This window comes from Callithrix jacchus, chromosome 7 (genome assembly GCF_049354715.1).
Source record: "Callithrix jacchus isolate 240 chromosome 7, calJac240_pri, whole genome shotgun sequence".
Classification (NCBI taxonomy): Eukaryota; Metazoa; Chordata; class Mammalia; order Primates; family Cebidae; genus Callithrix; species Callithrix jacchus.
This window is the reverse complement of record NC_133508.1, coordinates 151,789,370-151,811,828: the sequence shown is the minus strand read 5'-3', so window position 1 is coordinate 151,811,828 and position 22,459 is coordinate 151,789,370. Positions and strand designations below refer to the sequence as shown.

The 22,459-nt window shown below is 36.2% G+C and overlaps 1 protein-coding gene across 4 annotated transcripts in view; it reads left to right on the top strand.

Annotated features, from left to right (window-relative positions):
• Nucleotides 1–21,683, top strand: part of PTPN22 (protein tyrosine phosphatase non-receptor type 22) — a 55,846-nt gene extending 34,163 nt beyond the window's left edge. The window contains exons 14-22 of one of the 4 annotated variants that reach the window (XM_078332802.1): nt 1,198–1,281; nt 1,759–1,805; nt 3,236–3,263; nt 6,642–6,725; nt 6,894–7,009; nt 11,379–11,409; nt 15,227–15,300; nt 16,010–16,087; nt 20,557–21,683. In XM_078332802.1, the coding sequence (XP_078188928.1) occupies nt 1,198–1,281; nt 1,759–1,805; nt 3,236–3,263; nt 6,642–6,725; nt 6,894–7,009; nt 11,379–11,409; nt 15,227–15,300; nt 16,010–16,081 (536 nt within the window). In that variant the 3' untranslated portion in view covers nt 16,082–16,087; nt 20,557–21,683. Of the gene's footprint in view, nt 1–1,197; nt 1,282–1,758; nt 1,890–3,235; nt 3,264–6,641; nt 6,726–6,893; nt 7,010–11,378; nt 11,410–15,226; nt 15,301–16,009; nt 16,088–20,556 lie in introns of those variants that run through there. The other 3 variants (XM_003733531.7, XM_002751256.7, XR_013520344.1) reach the window with 3 other exon arrangements.
• Nucleotides 21,684–22,459: the final 776 nt, after the last annotated feature.

The window sequence follows — 22,459 nt, the reverse complement described above, 5'->3', positions numbered from 1 at the left end:
CACAATTATGTGGCTATAATGAGTTGAACATATTGCTAAAAATTGAATTCTTTTCCTTAGGAGTTGGAAGAGGACAACCTGATTTCTTGCCCTTTTGTAATAATTTTGTAGATGAGAATACATGTTTAGTATTTTGTGAAAAATTCTATCTTATGTATGCCTTTACTTTCATGTTTTATCTCTTTTATAATTCTGTATTTTTGTATATAATGCATATTGTTCTGCTTTACTGATTAGTTGGAAAGTAGAAATGAGCATCCTGTGATGATTACAATAATTTGATGTGGAAGATAATGAGGGAAAGCAAAGAACAAGTTTAACTCCTTACATATATCATCAAATAATTTATAAAGTGCATTCTACATAGATAGGAGGTGGAGAAAACTTTTGCTCTATAACATTATTTATTGTAGATTTTCTTAATAAATAGATGTGTAGATCATTTATAACTTTGTTGCAAAAATGTTTTATCTGGATCTAAGAAGGTCCTTCTGTGATTAGATTATTTTATACATTTTTAAACATTTAAATGTATTTTCTTTTCCTAGATACTCAAAATACCTTAGACTTCTCTGAGCATCTGCAGCATTAAACAAATCCTTATTTTCAAGGGATTATAAAAATATCATCATGTGCCATCTGGTGGCAGTTTCTTATAATAGCATTTAAAATGTTTAATAAAAACTCTCAATGTATAGAAATACAGAAAACAATCCTATACTATTGTTTTGTAAAACAGAAAAATGCCCATATTCTCAGATTTTGTATATACTGAAGAAATGCTAAAATTTTTATGTTTTAATTAATGTATAACTGAACCTTTGACATGTCAAAGCACTTTATAATGCTTTATTGTATAGTCTATGTAAAACAAAAGGAGTTATGTAAAAGATTATTCAAAGCTTCCAAAATTAATGTTTTATGTTAACTGACACCCTGTGACTCAATCAAAATATCTTTGAGCTTTTAAAACAAACAATAACTTTTAAAGAATAAGCAAAAACCTCCTGAGTTTGTACCTTAAGAGAATTTATTTTGCTCTTTCCTTGAATGAACAAGTGCCAACTTACTAATAATGGTGGTTCAATGGAATTTAAATATAAATTACGGTAAATTTATATTAATATTAGAATATAAAAATTTCCTTCGGATTGTTCTAATTAACAATTGTTACCATATTTCTGACATTTTGGATAGCAACTGCTCCAAGGATAGATGATGAAATCCCCCCTCCACTTCCTGTACGGACACCTGAATCGTTTATTGTGGTTGAGGAAGCTGGTGAGTACAGTTCAGTAAGTATAAAATAAAGTGTGGGTCGGACATGGTGGCTCATGCCTTTAATTCCAGCACTCTGGGAGGCTGATGTGGGAGCCTTGAGTTCAAGGAGTTCATTGAGGCCAGGAGTTCAAGACTAGCCTGGGCTACATGGTGAGATCTCATCTCTAAAAACACGTTCTTTTTTTTTAATTTAGCAGAGCAATGGCAGCATGCACATGTAGTCCCAACTACTTGGGAAGTGGAGGTGAGAGGATCACTTGAGCCCAGGAGTTGGGGGCTGCAGTGAGCCATGATTGTGCCACTGCACGCCAGTCTGGGTGATAGAGTGAGACCTTGTCTCAAAAAATAAAATAAAGTATGAATTAACAAGATTTCTTCTCAGGTCCTTTCAATGCTTTATGTACTATTTGCTGAGCAACATTTGATTTCTAAAAGAAGACTACTCCTAAGAACTGAACCACATTCACTTTCTTCCAGGAGAATTCTCACCAAATGTTCCCAAATCCTTATCCTCGGCTGTGAAGGTAAAAATTGGAACATCACTGGAATGGGGTGGAACATCTGGACCAAAGAAATTTGATGACTCTGTGAGACTTAGACAAAGCAAGGTCTATTTTTTTATGGCTCTGTTCATTTAGATTCAGTAGACTACAGATCTACTCCTTATATTTTTAATACCCATCATTCCATAAATCCTAAGCACATACTACATATAAAACAATGTGCTAGAGGATGTTGGGATAAAAAAAGATGTGTAAGACACAATTCTTGCCTTTAAGAAGCTTCTTGTCTAGTAGTAGAGATATAGGATGTGTACACATCTTTATTTTTGCCTATATTTACTATAGCAAGGCCAATATGATCGATGTCATATGAAAGATAAAGAATTTCAAGTGTGGGAGATGCCTCCAGGTTGGAAGTGATGAAGGAAGGTTTAGTGCTAGAGGAAACATCTGAGCTGATTTTGAAGGATAGTTAAGGCAAAAATAAATGTTTCATACGTAAGTAGGAAACTTGTTCACCGTAGTCATTTGGTAGGCTGTATCATGTGAGCTGTGATAATATGTTACAGAGAATGACCTTTTAGAATAGTGTGTCCTGCTTCTGGAGGAAAGTGTATCTAAAAATGTTATACATTTCTATGTATTCTGTGAACCAATTCTCTTAAAATTTGAGAGATCAGAAAAATAATTAAACATTTTCAAGAACATACAATTGCAAAGCTGATAGGCAAATATTATCTGCCTTTTAAATTATAATTCTAACATACTAGTAATCATTATTATTGTCATTAATAATAAGCACACATATTTATCGTAACAACTCCCAGAGGAAATAACAATCACTCTTTCCAATGTTATGAAGCAACTTCAATTTCTGCAACTTACCTCTAAATTTTCAGGGAATTTTTTTTTTTTTTTTTTTTTAGATAGTCTTGCTCTGTCATCAGGCTGGAGTGCAGTGGTGCGATCTTGGTTCACTGCAACCCCTGCCTCCCAGGTTCGAGCGATTCTCTTGCCTCAGCCTTCCAAGCAGCTGGGACTACAGATGCGCACCACCACACCCAGCTAATTTTTGTGTTTTTCGTAGAGATGGGGTTACACCATGTTGGCCAGGATGGTCTCGATCTCTTGACCTTGTGATCCACCCACCTCGGCCTCCCAAACTACTGGGATTACAGGCGTAAGCCACCGCACCTGGCCATGGAAATGTTTTAGGTGGGACAGAAATAAGTCAGAAGGGGATCAATTTAGGACTAATTGCCATGGTATATAAAAATCACTGTAAGAGGGAAGGATGCTATTTCATAATTCAGCACACTTACAAATTAGGAAAAACGGTCTATATTTCAAAACTATCCGAAATATAATTTCAAAGATGCCATTTTTGCTTTGAATTTGTATAATTTGTGTACATATTCTTCTTTCACTTTTCCTTTCTTTTTTTCTTTTAGAGTGTAAATTTTCGAAGTCCTAAATCAGGTAAAAATTTCTCTTGGCTTTAGATGACATTTAGCTCTAAGATTCTAAGAAAGGTTCATTAAGTTTAGAGTAATTCACCTCATGAAGTTACTTGGTTCCCATAATAGTTTCCAGTATTTATTGATTGGTTTTCAGTATTTATTTCTGGTTTTCCCAGAGTAGAAATTTTGTTAAAAGCAAGGTGAAGACAGGATTTTAGAATTCTGCTCCTTAATATATAACCATTTAAAAACTATTTCAGAGAGAAGCTTTTAAAATTTTGCAGCATTTCCATTATATGGATGTTTCTACTGTTAACAGTGTGATTCAAAAAATTATTTCTGGCCATGTATTTCTTTAATTTGCTGTTGCCTCTCCAGTACTTTCCTGAGCTTTGCCTTTTATGCATTGAAGAAGAAATTAATTTGGTAATGTAAACTTTGTTTATGTTATCACAGGTGGTATTTGCCCTTAACATATTTATTCATATTATCATATTATTCAAACACATAAACATAACATAAAGGCTAAAAAACATGGACTTTGCCAGGAGTTCGAGGCTGCAGTGAGTTATGATAACACCACTGCACCCAGCCTGGATGACAGAGCAAGATGATGTCTCTAAAAAACATGGTAACAGGCTGGGTGCGGTGGGTCATGCCTATAATCCTAGCACTTTGGGAGACCAAGGTGGGCAGATCACAAGTTTAAGAGATGGAGACCATCCTGGCTAACATGGTGAAAACCCATCTCTACTAAAAATACAAAAATTAGCTGGGCATGGTGGTGTGCGCCTGTAGTCCCAGCTACTCTGGGGGCTGAGGCAGGAGAATTGGTTGAACCTGGGAGGTGGAAGTTGCATTGAGCTGAGATCTCACCACTGGACTCCAGCCTGGCGACAGAGCAAGACCCCATCATGAAACAAAACAAAACAAAACCCCTACCAAAAAATGATAACAAAAACATGGGCTTTAGAGTCAGATAGGCTTTAAGTCAAATCCCCAGTCTATGAAGAATTATCAAAATGTGTAACCTTGGTTAAATTACCTACTTTCTCTATCTGCTTTTCTCATTTTTAAAAGGAGAATAATAGAATCCCTTAGATAACTTTTATGAGGATTAAATAAGATAATGCCATAAAGCGTTTAGCCCAGTGCTAGTCAAATAAATACTCCTTAAATATTATAAATTATAATTTTTATTAATCATTAAATGAGCATTTTACTAAGCAACTTCTGTGTACCTTATGCAGTGTTAGAATAGGCAGGATGTATAAAAAAGAGTACTACTTAATGCTTATATTCAAATGTAGATAAAATTAACACTCACATGGAACCACTAAGTGATAACTGTGTGGCACTAGCTATAATCACCAGGAATCTGGAAAAACAGGATGCCATAACTGGAGTGGTTTGGAAAAGCTTCGCTGAGAGGAAGAAAGAACGTTAAATAATTTCTATAGACAGAAAAAAGGAGGGAATACCAGCAACAGGGAATAGCCTAACAGTGACTCAAAGGCAGAAATGACCATGATGTGTATGGAGAGTAGGTTATTTTTTATTTTATTTTATTTATTTTATTTTTTGAGATGGATTTTCGCTCTTGTTGATCAGGCTGGAGTGCCGTGGAGCAGTGTCGGCTCACGACAACCTCCACCTCCCGGGTTCAAGCAATTCTCTTGCCTCAGCCTCCCAAGTAGCTGGGATTACAGGCATGCCCCACCACGCCTAGCTAATTTTGTATTTTTAGTAGAGATGGGGGTTTCTCCATGTTGGTCAGGCTGGTCTCCAACTCCCGACCTTAGGTGATCTCCCTGCTTTGGCATCCCAAAGTGCTGGGATTACAGGTGTTAGCCACCATGCCCAGCTGAGTAATTTTTTTATGCAATAGATATTCTAGTTTATGAAATATAGAAATTAAATGTGGGCAAATAAGATGTGGAGCAAGATTCTGAAGGACTTATAAAAGCTAGTCAGATGAAATATCCAGGATGGACAGATCCATAAAGACAGAAGCAGATTAGTGACTGCCAGGGGCCAAGGGAAAGAGGAAAATAGGGAGTGACAACTTAATGGGTGCAGAGTTTCCTTCTAGGGTGATGACAATGTACTGGAACTAAATAGTGGTGATGCTTGTACAGTACTGTGAATATGCTAAATGCCACCAATGGCAAATCTTATATTTTACCACATACACCCAAAGTTAGGCAGAGGAATTTAGATTTAATGCAGTAAATAACAGGCATCGTGGGTTCTTTGTCAGGGGAGTATTAAGATGAAATGGTATTTTAGCAAGATATTTACTAGAAGATTGTTAACGAACAACTTTAGTTTTCAGACTACTCCTAACAGCAAACTGGGAGATAATGAACTACTTCAGAGTAGTTATTAAGTATTTATTAAATGTCTGTTGTACGCCAGTTATTTTATTAGGTGCTAGAAATAAGTACTGTACTTTTGTGTATTACCCAGCATGTGAGAAATAAGACTATTGATAAGACAAACTCGAAGAACCAAACAAACCTAATGACCAATGTCATATGAACCTCTCGTACTTTACTACATTTTCATTTTCAAAAGGAATTAATATAATAATAATACTCAGCATTGTACAATGAGATGCTTATGTCAGTAGAATACCATCTGTATTTTAAGAAATTTACATCATGGGAGAATATGTCCATTATTGAAAATCTTCATTTTATGGAAAATTTCAAATTTAAAACCTAGCATGATAGCATTATCACACCAATAAAATTAATAATAATTCCTTAACAGTAACTAATATCCAGACTGTTCAGTTTTTAATTGTCTCAAAAATGTCTTTTTACAGTTGGTTTATTCAAATCTGAATTGAAACAAAATCTAAACATTTCATTTGGTTTATATGTTTGTCTTCTTACATTTGTCTTGAAATCGGTAACAGTTCTCCTTTCTTTATATTTTCTTTTAAAATATATAACAATTCTCCTTTCTATACTTTTTCACACCATTGATTTGTTGAAGAGAGTTGGTCATTTGTCTTAAAAGACTGCTTAACTTTCTGGACTTGGCTAATTGTATCATGATAGTTTTATTTAACATGTTCCCCTATCCCCAACATTCAGGCAAAATGGTTGTGAGCTCTTGAAGCTTAATTATATTCAGTTTCAGTGTCTTTGGAAAAATACTTCTGCAGTGAGCTATACATTTCTGATGAATCATAGGCTCATTGGCTAACAAGGTAGAAAAACAAAGTTCCTGAGGCTCCATTCATTTTTCAGATAATTTTTTATTTGGTGATTGTAGGTTAAGATTGATTGATTAAAAAAATTATATAAAGCCAAAAAGGGTGTTGACTTTTGACTTTTAATTCATAGATTTCTCTGTTTTTTTGTGTGTGTGTACTTTCTTACCACAGAACTACATCAGGATCGTTTTTCTCCCCCACCTCCTCTCCCAGAAAGAACTCTAGAGTCCTTCTTCATTCTTGCCGATGAAGATTGTAAGTGGTAGTACTTTCTCTAAAAAAAAAAAAAAATCATAAATAATACATTTTTAAAAACCCATAATATATAGTCAAAATAGCCAAGCTAACAATTTCTTATATGTAACATGAAGGCTTAAGAAGGTATGCAATGAAACACATTTTTCTCCTTTTTTTTTTCTTAAGGTATGCAGGCCCAATCTATAGAAACATATTCTACTAGCTGTCCTGACAGCATGGAAAATTCAACATCCTCAAAACAGACACTGAAGACTCCTGGAAAAAGTTTCACAAGGAGTAAGGTAAAGAAGATACGAGTTTTGGGAGACACGCCAGGGGGTTTCCCTTACTGCAAGTTTCACCCTCCCCAGCATTAAGACGGAAAATTAGATTAAATATCTTACTAAAACTAATTGTTGATATTATAACAATCAAAATTAATAGAAGGAAACCAAAAAGAAGAAAAAAATACAACTTAAAGATTCATTTGTCAGAGAGAGAGGACCAGAAAAAGCACCTATTGGGTACTATGCTTATTACCTGGGTGATGAAATTATCTGAACAGCAAACCCTTGTGACATGCAGTTTACCTATATAACAAACCAGGACTATACTCCTGAATCTAAAATAAAAATTAAAAACTAAAACTAAAACTAAATGAAGAAAAAAAGAATCAATTACTCCCTAAGGTTGATTTATAATGTAAAAGATGCCCAATGAAACTACCAACTTGTTTATTTCTGGAACTAGACAAACTGATTTCAAAGTTCATATGGGAGTAGGGGAAGCAAAAGTAGTCAGAAATCTGCAAATAAATAGAAATAAAAATAGATAAATGTCTAAAATAATTTTTAAATAAAAATGAATAAACAGAAAAGCAATGAAAGAGAATCACCTTAGCAAATATTCAAATATGGTAAAGCCTCAATTAAAATGGCATGATAGGCCAGACACTGTGGCTCATGTCTGTAATCCTAGCCTTTGGGAGGCCAAGGCAGGTGGATCACTTGAGCTCAGGATTCAAGACCAACCTGGGCAACATGGCAAAACCCCATCTCTACCAAACTACAAAAAATTAGCTGGGCATGTTGGTGTGTGCCTGTGGTCCCAGCTACTCAGGAGGCTGAGGTGGGAAGATTGCTTGTGCCTGGAAGATGGAGGCTGCAGAGATCACGCCACTACAATCCAGCCTGGGTTACAGAGTGAGACCTCATCTCAAAAAATAAAGAAATAAATAAAATATATAGGCATGATATTAGTGTATAAGAAGAAACACATACCAAGAGAGTAAAAGGGAAAGTTCTGAAATAGATACAAATATATGTAGAAATTTAGTATATAATGAAGGTGATCTCTCAAATCAGGGGATAAAGATGGATAGTTTAATAACTATTGTTGAATCAAATAGCTAACTACCTGAAAAAAAAGCAGGGCATCCTCCTTACATCTATACCAGGATAAACTCTAAATGGCTAAAAGATTTAAATGTTAAAAAAAAAAAAACCCATAGAGACCTTAAAAAACTTGGAAAGAGGCCGGCCTTGGTGGCTCACTCCTGTAATCCCAGCACTTTGGGAGGCCGAGGCAGGTGAATCACGAGGTCAGGAGTTCGAGACCAGCCTGGCCAACATGGTGAAACCCCATCTCTACTAAAAGTACAAAAAATTAGCTGGCCGTAGTGGTGGGTGCCTGTAATCCCAGCTACTTGGGAGGCTGAGGCAGGAGAATTGCTTGAACCCAAAAGGCAGAGGTTGCAGTGAGCTGAGATCAAGCCACTGTACTCCAGCCCAGCCCAGGCGACAGACTGAGATTTCGTCTCAGAAAAACAAACAAACGCAAAAAAACCTGGAAAGAGTCCTTTATAACCTGAGAGTGTGAATGACCTTTACTATGACTCAAAATCCAGGGGCTGGAAGAAAAGAGATAGATAAATTCAGCTAAATAAAACAGAAAATTTATGGATGGCAAAACAATCACCTTAAAAATAAAAAGACAAAGAACAAATTTGAGAAAAAAAAAATCTGCAACTGGCACCACAGCCAAAGGGATTGTTACCCTAATATATAAAGAACTGTTAGAAAATAGGCTGGGCAAAGTGGCTTATGCCTGTAATCCCAGCACTTTGGAAGGCCAAGGTGGGTGAAACACCTGAGGTCAGGAGTTCAAGACCAGCCTGACCAACATGGTGAAACCCTGTCTCTACTAAAAATACATAAATTAGCCGGGCATGGTGGCACGCACCTGTAATCCCAGCCAATCAGGAGGCCGAGGCAGGAGAATCACTTGAACCCGGGAGGCAGAGGTTGCAGTGAGCCAAGGTCGTGCCAATGCACTCCCCAGCCTGGGCGACAAAGTGAGACTCCATCTCAAAAAAAGGAAGAAGAAATTCATAGAAAATAATTGCAAAATAAAAACGGGCAAAAATATGTGATCACATGGTTTGAAGAAAATAAATGAGCATGTGTGCCCCTTAAACATCTGATATGTTCAATCTCATTCGTAATGAAAAAATTACAAATTAAAACCACAGTGACATATTGTTTTTTCATCTATCAGAATGGCAAATTCCCAAAGTTTGATTATATTCTCTGTTAGGGAGGCTATGGGGAAATAAGCACACTCAATGTTGTTGGTGAGAATATCAAGCGGTACAACTTCTTTTAAAAAAATTTTTTTTTTAAAAATTAGAGATGGGGGTCTCCCTATGTTGCCAATTTCTGAACTCAAGCGATCCTCCTGCCTTGGCCTCCCAAAGTGCTGGGCTTACAGGTGAGAGCCACTGTACCTAGCCTGTTACAACTTCTATGAAGGAAAATTTAGCAATATCAAAATTACAAATGCATATACCCTCTACTCAACAATTTCACTATAAGTGAAATTTATCCTACAAATATGCTTGCATACACATGAAATGACATGTATACCAAGTATTCACTGCAGCATTATCTATAAGAGCAGATGACTGGAAACAACATAATTAACAGTGTTAATTGTTAGGGGAACCAATTAAATAAATAATCATGGTATATTCATACAAATGGAATACTGTGCAGCTAAAAAAGTATTAGGACTTCCTCAATATATTCATATATAATTTATTGACTTTAAAAAGAGGAATATAATACATATGTGTATTTACTTATATATTCATAAGTTACTCTGGAAGGATACTAAGTACAGAGGATAAAAAACTAATAGCGGTTATCTCCAGGAGGAGCATTAGAAACTGAGTAGACTGAAGACAAGGATGTGGGAGCATTTTTACTAGATTTTCTGACTTGTAAATAAATCATCTATTAAAAAAACCCTAAAAATGTTACAAAGAAAGACTTTATTAAATATCTATTCCATAGAAAAGCACATTTCTGTTTGGTGTTAGGAAAATAGAAATGTCATAAAGGACAACTATTTGCCCTTGAAAATAGTATAGTTAATCTGCTGGAGTAGAACATCTTTGAGGAACATGAAAATTATCAAGCAGAATAAAATGCCATGAAGCAGATTAAAAACATACATATATGCTGAAGAAATGTGGAGCAAAGAAATTTGGGTAGGTTCCTTGAAAAGATAAATTAGAGACTCCAGCATAAACGTGAGAGAGGAAGTACGGCTAACAGTACGGAAGGAGGCCTTAGTAAATTTAATATAAAATATTACTGGCAAAAATTCTTGGCTAGAATTGAAATGGCTGTGTATCATGGATACATTCAGAAGCCATTTGGGATTCTGAAATGGACCTAATAAAGGAGAGAAGTAGGAATTTCATTCCCTCTACCCGCTGAGTTTCCTTCCTCCTTACTTTTTTTTTTTTTTTAGACAGGTTCTTGTTCTGTTGCCCAGGCTAGAGTGTAGTGGCATAAATATGGCGGACTGCAGTTTTGACATCCTGGGCTCAAGTGATCCTCCTGCATCAGCCTTCCAAGTGGCTGGAAACACAGGTCTGCACTATCATGCCTACCTTTTTAAAATTTTTGGTAGAGATAGAGTCATACCATGTTGCCCAGTCTGGTCTTGAACCCTGGGCCTCGAGGGAAACTCCTACCTGAGCCTCCCAAAGTGCCAGAATTACAAGCATGAGCCACCTTGCCAGCACCCCCTATCCCTGTCAATAGTCTGACAGCATAATTTAAAAAAAATCTATTAATCTTTTTAAAAAGACATGTTCTCACTCTGTCGCCCAGGCTGGAACACAGTGGTGAAATCACAGCTCGGTGCAGCCTTGAACTCCTGCGATCAAGCAGACCTCCTGTCTCAGCTTCCCCAGTAGTTGCCACCACACTCAGCTAATTTTTTTTTCCACTTTTTGTAGAGATGGGGGTCTTGCTATGTTGCCCAAGATGGTCCTAAACTCCTGAGCTCAAACAGTGCTCCTGCCTTAGCATCCCAAAGTGTTGGGATTACAGGTGTGAGCTGCTGTGCTCAGCCTCTGATAATATTATTTCAAAATATGTAATGTGATACTTGCATGGGTGAATATAAATAGCAAGATAAAATCAATTGGAGATTTTGCACTGAATTAAAAATGGCAAGATGGAAAAATAACTGTACATTTTCATGGCTTTTTTTAAGGAAATTAATTTCTTTCACTCACGTCTGTATTTCTACTTGATTAAAGTATTTCAAATTTCACAGGAAAAAAACTAACGTTTTTCCCTTTCTTCACTTTTGTAGAGTTTGAAAATTTTGCGAAACATGAAAAAGAGTAAGTTGGTACTTATGTTTAAAAATATTGTTTTCTCAATTTTGTAATTTTTCTTTATATAACCAACCAATATTTTGAAAAGATTAACAATATTATTCCTAAACAGGGCCTCCCTAGGGTCCTATGAATCAGAACAATCAGCCCTAGGCCTTTTTTTTTTTTTTTTTTTTGCTAGCCTTCACAGTGCTAATATTGGGCAGGAGAATATTAATCGAGGAGAATTCTGTTTAATACATAAGAATAATTAGTACAATGTTTGGCATTAAAAATTTTTTTAAATTTATTTTTAAAATTTATTTTTAATAGTACAGATGGGGTTTCACCATATTGCCCAGCTTAGTCTCAAATTCCTGGGCTCAAGTGATCCTCCCGCCTCGGACTCCCAAAGTGCTAGGATTATAGGCATAAGCCACTGCACCCAGCCAATGTTTGGCACTTTCTACCCCTCTTAAGATGCTGTCATGCAATTGTATTATTTAAAATTTCCAGGAGTCTCACCTCAGTTGTATTTTTTGAAAACAATCACAGCAAAGCATATTGTCAAACAAATATGTTAACTTCATGAAATAAGCAAAGCATTGATATATTTCCATTTTTACCAAGTTTTAGCAATAAAATTCTGTTGCTTACTATTTTTATTATATTGTAATGAAAATAAATTCCATTGAGTCTGAAACTCTGGGAAATTATCTTAGAAATCTTATTTACAAATATAAAATTTAAAAACCATGGTGAGATACTTCAACATTTTTTTTGAGCCGTTTGGTTAATCACTGAATAGGGGAGAGACAGAAAGCACTGAGAAAATCTGATTTAAGGTATAGTGTAAGAAAGAAGGTTTCCTTTTGGGTTTTCATTCTGTCTGCCTATGCAAAAGCTCCATTGCCATCATAGCTCATCTCTGACATGAACTGATTTCTTACTTATGATGGCTGAAGTATAGTTGGAAAATATACCTTTTCTCCTACAGACGGTCAAAAGAGAATTCAAACATTTCCAAAGGAAATTATGGTAGGAAACAGGGGAAAGAAAATAGCCAAGTACAAAGAACTGAGTGACTTAAACAGTCAACCAAAGATTGGTTTGATCAGCCTAACTCAGAAAACAGTTTTCTTTCCCCATCTCCAACCCTGCTTAGAGTATCAAGCAAAGAAACAGAAACTACAGGTAGATTTAGGTTGGCACAGCTTTTAAGATACAGTAGAACTTTTGGAGATTAAGTCTTATTTCCAAGAAAGAGCTCTCAGTTCATTCTCTGGATCTAGGCTGTGCTGTATTTTTCAGTTACCTTGATCCTCTGGTCTTTTGCCCTTAAATGAAGAACATCTGGCCCTCAAAATTGATCCTGGCCCCCAAAATTGAAGCTTTAGACTGTACTGCATATGTGTCCTCAGCCCCTTCCAGATGGTTCATGATTGTGGAATTCCATGTGTTCTTCCTGTAGCCTGGATCTCCCACTGAACTGTAAAGCTGGTCCTACTTTTAATGAAATTAGGATTCTTCATCTGTTATTTTAAGCTAGTATCTAGGCCTAGTGTCATTCATTTATTCATTCAATGAGTATTTGTTGAGTGTTTACTGTGTTCCAGGCATTCTGTAAGGCACTTACACTCTGTTCACTGTAAGATGGTGAACAGAACAGATATGGGCTCTGCCTTTGTGGAACTTAAGTTTGGTGAAGAATTCCAACATTAAACAAATTAACAAATACATACATATAACACATGCTAATGCTATGAAGGAAAACAAAAGGGTAACTATGAGAGGATAGCAAAGGGAATCCACTTTAGAATGAGTTGTCCAAGAAACCCTTTTAAAGGAAGTGACAATTGAACCTGAAACATGAAGGAGCAGTCAGCCAGCCAAAGGGTCCAGAGAAGAGTATTTCAGATAGAGGGAACAAAATATCTGAAGTATAAGAATTTGGTTTATTGTAGAAATTCAAAAGGAAGCCATCTTAGCTACAGAGAGTAGGTAAGGAGGAGACGGGAGTAAGGCAAGGCTGGAAAGATCAGGGAGGAGTAGTTAGATTCTTATGGGTCATGCATGGTAAGTAGTTTAGTTTATTCTAAGTGTAATGGGAAGCCATAAGAGGGTTTCATGCAGAGATGTTTTATGCTTTGTTTTCTATTTATTTTTAAACATGTTCCACAGAAAAGTATAAAACAATCATGCTAGGTGCTATACAAAGAATGAATTATAGAATGACAAGAGTGGAAGCTGTCAACTGTGATGCCTGATACCAACTTTTGGTGGGAAACTTTAATTGCTCGGAAATCCTTTGGTTGCAAGTGACAGAAAACCTAACTTAAGCTGACTTAAGCAGAAAAGGGGAATATACTGGCTTGTAACAATGGTCCAAATGATGTAATCAGAACCTAATCTCTCATTTAATGTTTCTCAGCTTAGTCTCACTCTGTATTAGGTCATTCATAGGCAGGCTTTTATCATGTGAGTTCAGGCTTATATGGGGAAAAAAATAACTATTTCTTGGTTTTTAAGCCACACTGTGATGACTAGTGCTAACAGGGTCTGACTGTCTTGGTTTGGTTCGTTTGCCCAAATTGGTTTGTTTGAATCAATTATTGCCAGTATAGTCAATGTTCTGATTAGGCAGGATAGTGTCATACCCTAATATTCAACACTTGTTACATGTAGACACTGTCCAATCAGGAATGAGGTCAAACCTGTACATCTGGTGTGACCATGCCAATATACCAACGGAAAATCAGCCCTAGTTATAGGTCATTTCCTTAATCTAAAGGTACAATCAGCTCCACTGGAAGCACAGAAACTGAAAATTGTGGAGGAGTAGTTGCCTAAAGAAAAAGTCAAGTTCTATTATCAGAAGAGGGAATGAAGGTTAGGCAGGTAGCATAAAAATATCCATGATGAGCCAAAATACAAAATAGCAATTTCCTCTGATATATATAAATATATATATGGAATATATATATAAATATATATGGAATATATATAAATAAATATAAATATGGAATATATATAAAAATAAATATATATATATGGAATCTGTGCCTCCTCTGTGAAAAACCAATATAAAACCAATATTCTCCTTTGGGATGGTTGTTTTCTTTCTGAAGGATATATATAACTTTCAGCTCCTATGCAGTTTAGAGATTACTGGTAACTCCTGAACTTCCTCACCTTTACTCACTTTATATTCACGTCTCTATCTTCAGTGCCTAGACCAATCCTTAGTACATAGTAAGTATTTAAATATGAATAGTATTTTATTAAGTATTTTATACTTATACTTTATATTAAGAATTTAATATATTAAGTATAATTATACTTACTATAGTTATATAATAAGTATAAAATAAATATGTATTTTAAATGGATCTGATTGAAATTCAGTATGTATTCCAGTAATTCATACTCAGGTACCTGCTGGAAAGTGAAGGTTTTTCTAGAATTCTAGTATTAGGTATACATGTGCAAACACACATATGCAGTTCTCACAGTGCATTCTGAAAATGCTGAAAACAACAACAAAAATACCAGTATCTTCCCACTTATATGCTATTTGTTAGAAAGTTTATACAAACCTAAATTAACTTTTTCCATTGGTAAGATAAAGCATGTGTAAAATTTGGACAAACTTTTTAAGGGACTGTTTTCAAAACTGCAGACACTGATACATGAATATATCAATGTATATATATGACCTATAAGTAACTTATAGATTAACTTATACCTCTGAGTAACTAAAATAGCAAAACAAAGCAGCATAATAATGCTTTTGGGAGATTATAGGCCTAAATAATAATTATTAAATATTATTATGTTTTTTTAGACAGGACCTTGCTCTGTCACCCAGTCTGGAGTGCAGTGGTGCAATCTGGGCTCACCACATCCTCTGCCTCCCAGGTTTGAGCAATTCTTGTGCCTCAGCCTCCCAAGTAGCTGGGATTACAGACGTGCAACACCACGCCTGGCTAATTTTTTTGTATTTTTAGTAGAGACAGGGTTTCATCATTTTGGTGAGGGTGGTCTCAAACTCCTGGCCTCAAGTGATCTGCCCGCCTCAGCCTCCCAAAGTGCTGAAATTACAGGCATGAGTCACCATGCCAGGTTATGGGCCTGTATTAGAACCACCTATAATTAGAGAAAAATCAGGCTGGAAAGTAGAATGAAAATAAGAGATTCCAGGGTAGGGGATTAAATAAAAAAAATCATAGACTTTTCATGGATGAAATATTGTGGAGAACAAATGATGTAAAAATGTACTAAGAGTGGTCAGAGGAAAAAATAATGTGAAGTCCAAAGCCAAAATGTGAATTTCAAGCTGATTCATGATATATTGGATCTTATTTCTTTAGTGTTGGGCTTTACTATACATTCTGTTTGCAAAGAAAAGACACCTTTTGAGAAAAAAACACAAAGACAAATGAGAATGTTTGTCAACTCATTTGTAATAGTGTCAACTCATTTGTAAGCACCTATATTTTGTTGACATTTGACAGTGATATGTTTATTTGGGATTATTAATTACTCTTAATAATTATGTGTGATCTGACCCAACTGTCATCTGGGTCTGTCTTTAGTCTTTCCCTTATATTTTTTCTTTTGATTCTAGGTATCTGTAATTCTTGCCCACCAAACAAGCCTTCAGAATCTGTTCAGTCAAATAACTCCAGCTCATTTCTGAATTTTGGTATGTGTGTTATTTTATGGAAGAGTTAAAAAAATTATCTAAATTACCCATTTATAGTATAACAGATTCAACTTTAAATATGATTTTAGGTTGCATGTATAGTTCCTTATGTTTATATTTTTTTCCATGAAATTTATCTTTTTATTTTCAACCTTAACTACCTCTTAATATGTCACACAGAATGATCTAGTATATGTGAAAAATAAAGCTAGGTAACCAAATTATTGTGTTGGCATGTAGTAAATACATATGACCAGCCCAATGAAGAAATTGAGATGCTGTGATATTCCAGTTCATATCTAAAACAAATTTATAAAAAACATACAAGTATGATAAAAAGAACAGCAGTTGCCACTGTATAATCTTATATAACTAATTTAACAGTAGGAAATGAAGCACAATTCTGACAGTTTTAAGGTTTGCTTACCCAATTGCTCCTAAGTATATGCTATAAACTTAAAATGATAATTTTATATTATTCTAAAAATTCTATTATTCTATGTGATACATATTTATGATACTATTTAAAGTATCATGTATAATTTTTTGTAAGCAGAATAGCAATTGGTGGTAGGCTATTACTACTAAAAATTGTTATTAACCAAAACCACCCTGAAAGAGTGTGAAGCCTCTAGGAGTCCCTGAATCACACTTTGAGGACTGCCGCTTAATGGTGTTGTCTTTACTCATAAGATCAAATTGGGTTGCTGCCATCTCCAGACTGTAGGTGGCAAGAAAACAGGAAAAAGTGGGGGTGTGGCCTCCTCTTCTTACTCTTCTGGTCTTCAGAGGCACTGGCCTGGAAATGGCCAGATCATATCAACCCATATTCTCTTGATGAGAACTTAGAGATGTACTATAATTAAATTGCAAAGAGATTAGGAAATGTAATATTGCTGGGCATATAAAACTGCCTACATACAATTCTATTTGAGGAAGAAGCAAAGAAAGATACTGGTGGACAAGTAGCAATCTCTGCCACACTTAAGTTAGAATCCCTATGTCATCTTCACAAAATGTTTAAAATCTCTGGATCTGCCTTTTTTGCCACAAAATTTTGTTTGGATTTCATTAACTTTAAGGTTTAACAAGTTGTAATTTAGGCCGGGCATGGTGGCTCACGCCTGTAATCCCAGCACTTTGGGAGGCTGAGGGAGGTGGATTAGGAGGTCAGGAGATTGAGACCATCCTGGCCAACATGGTGAAACCCAGTCTCTACTAAAAATATAAAATTAGCTGGGCGTGGTGGCACATGCCTGTAATCCCAGCACTTTGGGATTACAAAGTATCCCAGCTACTCAGGAGGCTGAGGAAGGAGAATCTCTTGAATCAGGGAGTTGGAGGTTGCAGTGAGCTGAGATCACACCACTGCACTCCAGCCTGGCGACAGAGTGAGACTCTGTCTCAAAAAAAAAAAATGTATAATTTATATAAAATCATTTAGCTAAAACATTTACATAGAATATTGCATAAACTATGAAAAAAGCAAGCCAGGCATGGTGGCTCATGCCTGTAATTCCAGCACTTTGGGAGGTAAAGGTGGGAGGATCCCGTGAGCCCAGGAGTTGAAGACCAGTCTGGGCAACATAACGAGACCATCTCATTTAAAAAAAAAAGAAAAAGGAAAAAGTTCCCAACTTTTCCTGGAACACAAATTTCCTCTGCTTCCTTCTTTACTCTAAATCAGTGATACAACTTGAGTAACTCTAGGCCTACCTAGCTTAACAACAGTCTATATAATCCAATATGAGGATAAAATATTAGAGAGCTGCCTCCATGTTCCTTCCTCTCAAATATGCCTAAATGAACATTTTACCTACTTAAAAAGCAACACTTTCAATGCCTGTAATTCCAGCACTTTGGGAGGCTGAGGAAGGAGGATTGCTTGGGGCCAGGAGTTTGAGACTAGCCTAAGCAACACAGTGAGACTATGTCTCTACAATTTTTTTTTTTTTTAACTAGCCAGGCATGGTGGCATGTGCCTGTACTCCTAGCTACTCAGGGGGCTTAGGTGGGAGGATCACTTGAGCCCGGGAGGTTGAGGCTGCAGAGAGCTGTGATCACGCCACTGCACTCTAGCCTGGGTGACAGTGCAAGACCCTGTCTTGGAAAAAAACCCCAAAGAATCAGCACTTACTTTTTTCAGGCGACATCAATTTAAGGGCATGTTACTCAAAAAAGTAGTTAAATCTGAATAAAAAATTTGGGGTTCAAGTTTATTTTCCCTGAATTGGCTCCCATGTAAAAAAAAAAGGTAGCTTGAAACTGTTTTAAACTATTGATCTGTGAAAGAGACTGAATATAGGTATTCCTAAAATTTTAGGTACTCAGTACTAACATATGTCCTTACCTCTACTCCTAATTCACTTGGCTTACAATCAAGTGATCTGTACTGACAGGATGATTCTGACTATTGTGTGTGAAACTATTTAACCAGAAGTATTCCTTCCATCTTCTTTCTTACCACTCAGAAGAGTAAAATGTGCATGAACTAGGCTGTGTGTCCCCTCCACCAATTTTTTAAAATCATCACCATTAACAAATTTGAATGTGCCTTCCTTCCCCTTCCCTACTCTCCTTCTCTTCCATTTCTGGCATAGTTTTCTAGATTGACTTTTTTTTTTTTTTGAGACCGAGTCTTGCTCTGTTGCCCAGGCTGGAGTGCAGTGGTGCAATCTCAGCTCACTACAACCTTGGCCTCCCAGGTGCAAGCAATTCTCCTGCCTCAGCTTCCTGAGTAACTGGGATTACAGGTGCCTGCCATCATGCCCAGCTAATTTTTGTATTTTTAGTAGAGACGGGGTTTCACCATGTTGGCCAGGCTTGTCTCCAACTCCTGACCTTAGGTAATTCACCCACCTCGGCCTCCCAAAGTTCTCGCATTACAGGTGTGAGCCACTGTGCCTGGCTTCTAGGTTGAAATTTAAGCAACATTTGAGTAGTTACTATGTGAATTCTTGGCCTCAAGCTATCCTCCAAACTTACCTCCAAAAGTGCTGGGATTATAGATGTGAGCCACCATGACTGGCCTGAGCAACATTTGAGTACTTGCTATGTGCCAGGCATTGTGCTGGATGCTGTTTTGTTTTCTGTTTTGTTTTTCCTCTACTGCCTTGACCTCCCTGGGCTCAAATGACCCGAGGTGCAAGCCACCACATCCAGCTATTTTTTTTTGTATTTTTTTGTAGAGACAGGGTTTCACTAATTTGCCCAGGCTGGTCTTGAACTCCTGGGCTCAAGCAATTCCTCCTGCATAGGCCTCCAAATGCTGGGATTACAGGCCACTGCACCCTGCCCCAATCGATTCTTACGCAAATATCTCATTTGATCCTTACATCAATTTTGTAAGATAATACAATTTGTATGATGATGAAATTAAAGTTTTAGGAATATCTTTGAGTTTTCCATTTTATTATTCCCCTGCATTTCAAACCTTTCGTTTCTCATTTTAAACCCCTAAAGTTGCTAGTGTAAGATAACTTAAAAATACACTGCCATTAGGCCTGGCATGGTGGCTAACACCTATAATCCCAGCACTTTGGGAGGCCAAGACAGGTGGATCACTTGAGGTCAGGAGTTTGAGACCAGCCTGGCCAACAGGGTGAAACCCATCTCTATTAAAAATGCAAAAATTAGCTCGGCATGGTGGCTGATGCCTGTAATCCCAGCTAATTGAGAGGCTGAGGCAGGAGAATCACTTGAACTTGGGAGGCAGAGGTTGCAGTGAGCCAAGATTGCGCCACTGTACTCCAGCCTGGGAGACAACAAACAAAAAAGACACCGCCATTAAAGAAAAGTCATAAAAGTCATATGTTGCTAAAGTGATAAAGAACCAACGTCATCAACCTGCACATCTTTTGAAAGCATCCAAAAATAGCCTTAAGTAGTTGTGAAAATTTCCTCATCTTCCCCTCTTTGGGGTGAGGTAGGGGGAACAAGGTTTGAAGAATAAAGATAAATGATAATAATACTTACCTACTTAGTTTTTCAGGATTGTTTATTTTTTCTAAGCTTTTCAACCATAATCTCTTAGTAAACTGAAGGATTTCTGGATCGACATAGAGGTATAACTGGATGTAATACAATAATGTTATAAATAACGGTGCTCTATTTTTGTGAAATTAAAATTTCCCAGCTTCGTTTGATGGTTAGGAGTGGATGACAAAAAGTCACAGATAAATGATATTATATACTAAATTATCAAAAGCTGTATATAACCAGTGTTCTTCATCCTATTATTACCATTATTAAATTTTTAAGTGCTCGACAAATTTAAAGTGTTATTAGTATTCTGTTATTTAAACTTTAGATTACTATAATGACTTAACAATCTATTACTAAATTGGTCAAGATACTGCCTAACCTTTAAAAAAAGTTCACATATTTGCATATAATATACTCTAAAAGCCAAGTATTCATTTCTATATTTAAAACATCTTTTTTTCATTCAACTTTATTTTTGTTTCCAGGTTTTGCAAACCGTTTTTCAAAACCCAAAGGACCAAGGAATCCACCACCAACTTGGAATATTTAATACAACTCCAGATTTATAAGAATATGGGCTACAAATACACGTGCGAACAAAACTACTAGAATACTGCTAGTTAAGTAAATGCTCTATATGCATAATACCAAATATAAAGAGATGCTAATGTTAATAGCTTTTAAAAGAAAAGCAAAATGCAAATAAGTGGCAGTTTTGCATTTTTCATATTACTTACATTGAGTTGAAAACTGCAAAAAAGTTTGTCACTTGAGCTTATGTAGAGAATGCTGTATGAGAAACACTTTTAGAATGGATTTTTCATTTTTGCAAGTTATTTTTATCTTACTTTTTTACATAAACAGAAACTTCAAAAGGTCTGTAAGATTTAGATCTCAACTAATTTCTCCATTGCCAGAATTTACTATAAAAAAGTATTAAAAAAATCTTAACCTTGTAGGTTGTAATACAAACTGCTCTTGACAATGACTATTCCTGGGAGTTATTTTTGCCTAAATGTAGTATACCTTATAAATCTTCCCAAATGTTGTGGAAAACTGGAATATTAAGAAAATGAGAAATTATATTTATGAGAATAAAATGTGCAAATAATGACAATTATTTGAATATAACAACAAGGTATTCAGCTACATTCCTGGTAACTTTTAACCAAAGTCATTAAGTTGCCAATTCTGAAAAGTAATCAATGAAATATTAATAGCTATGTTTCAATTGCACATGTTTATATAGGGTCTTTAGATCATGTGCAATTTCTATCCAGCCAATCAAAAATACTAGTTTAAAACAAATTTCTATATGAATATGGATCTCCCATAAGAGAATCTATTTCAACTCTAATTTTATGTAGCAAATAAATTGGCAGGTAATTGTTTTTTTAAAAAGAATCTACCTGACTTTCCCTAATGCATTAAAAATCTTATTTAAAGAACTGTATTTATAACTTTTAGAAGCATGTAGTATTGCTTAAACATCATTTGTGTGTATTTTTCATTCGGAAGCCCAATAGGGAAAAATGAATGAGATATTATTTTCTGTCTGTTGTAGTACAATGTATCCAATAGATGCTCAATAAACTTTTTTGGTGATATCAAACCAGTTATTTTATCTGCTGAGTATATCACTATAATCGATTACTTCCAAATGTCTTTATCAAGAAACAAACATATTAAAAGAATTCTAGGTAAAGCTGGGCGCCATGAGTGTACCTGTAGGCCCGGCTACTCATTCTTTGAGCCCAGGAGTTGGAGGCCAGCCTGGTCAACAGAGCAAGACCTTGTATTTCCCATTTTTTAAGAGTCAGGTCTGGATCTGTCACCCAGGCCAGAATGCAGTGGCATGACCACTCCTCCCCCTCAGCTTCCCAAGTAGCTGGGACTACAGGCGTGTGCCCGGATAATTTAAAAAATATTTTTGAGGGACAACGGCTCTCACTATGTTACCTAGGCTGATCTCGAACTCCTGGCCTCAAGCAATCCTCCCACCTCGGCCTCCCAAAGCTAGGGGATTACCGGCGGAAGCCACAGCACCCCGCCCCACCCATCTCTAAATAAATACATAAAAGAAACCCAGGTAAAAGCTAAAGCGAGGATGAAATTCTAAACGAGTTTCTGGGCAGCAACTGTATCATATGAACAGTGACGAGTTTTGGTGTGTTCTCTGGTAGGCACACTTTTCAAATTTATGCAATCGGTATCCTTAAGATTTGAAGAAAAATCTTATTAAAATCTTAAACATGGTTTCCATCTGCAATTTTTCGTAACCTAGGGATATATTCAAAATAAATGCTGGACCTTTCCTAGCATTAGAGGGGATATGGCTCGACGGCGAGGAGGGGCCGCACTCACCGGGACCCCAGGCTGTTCTCGCAC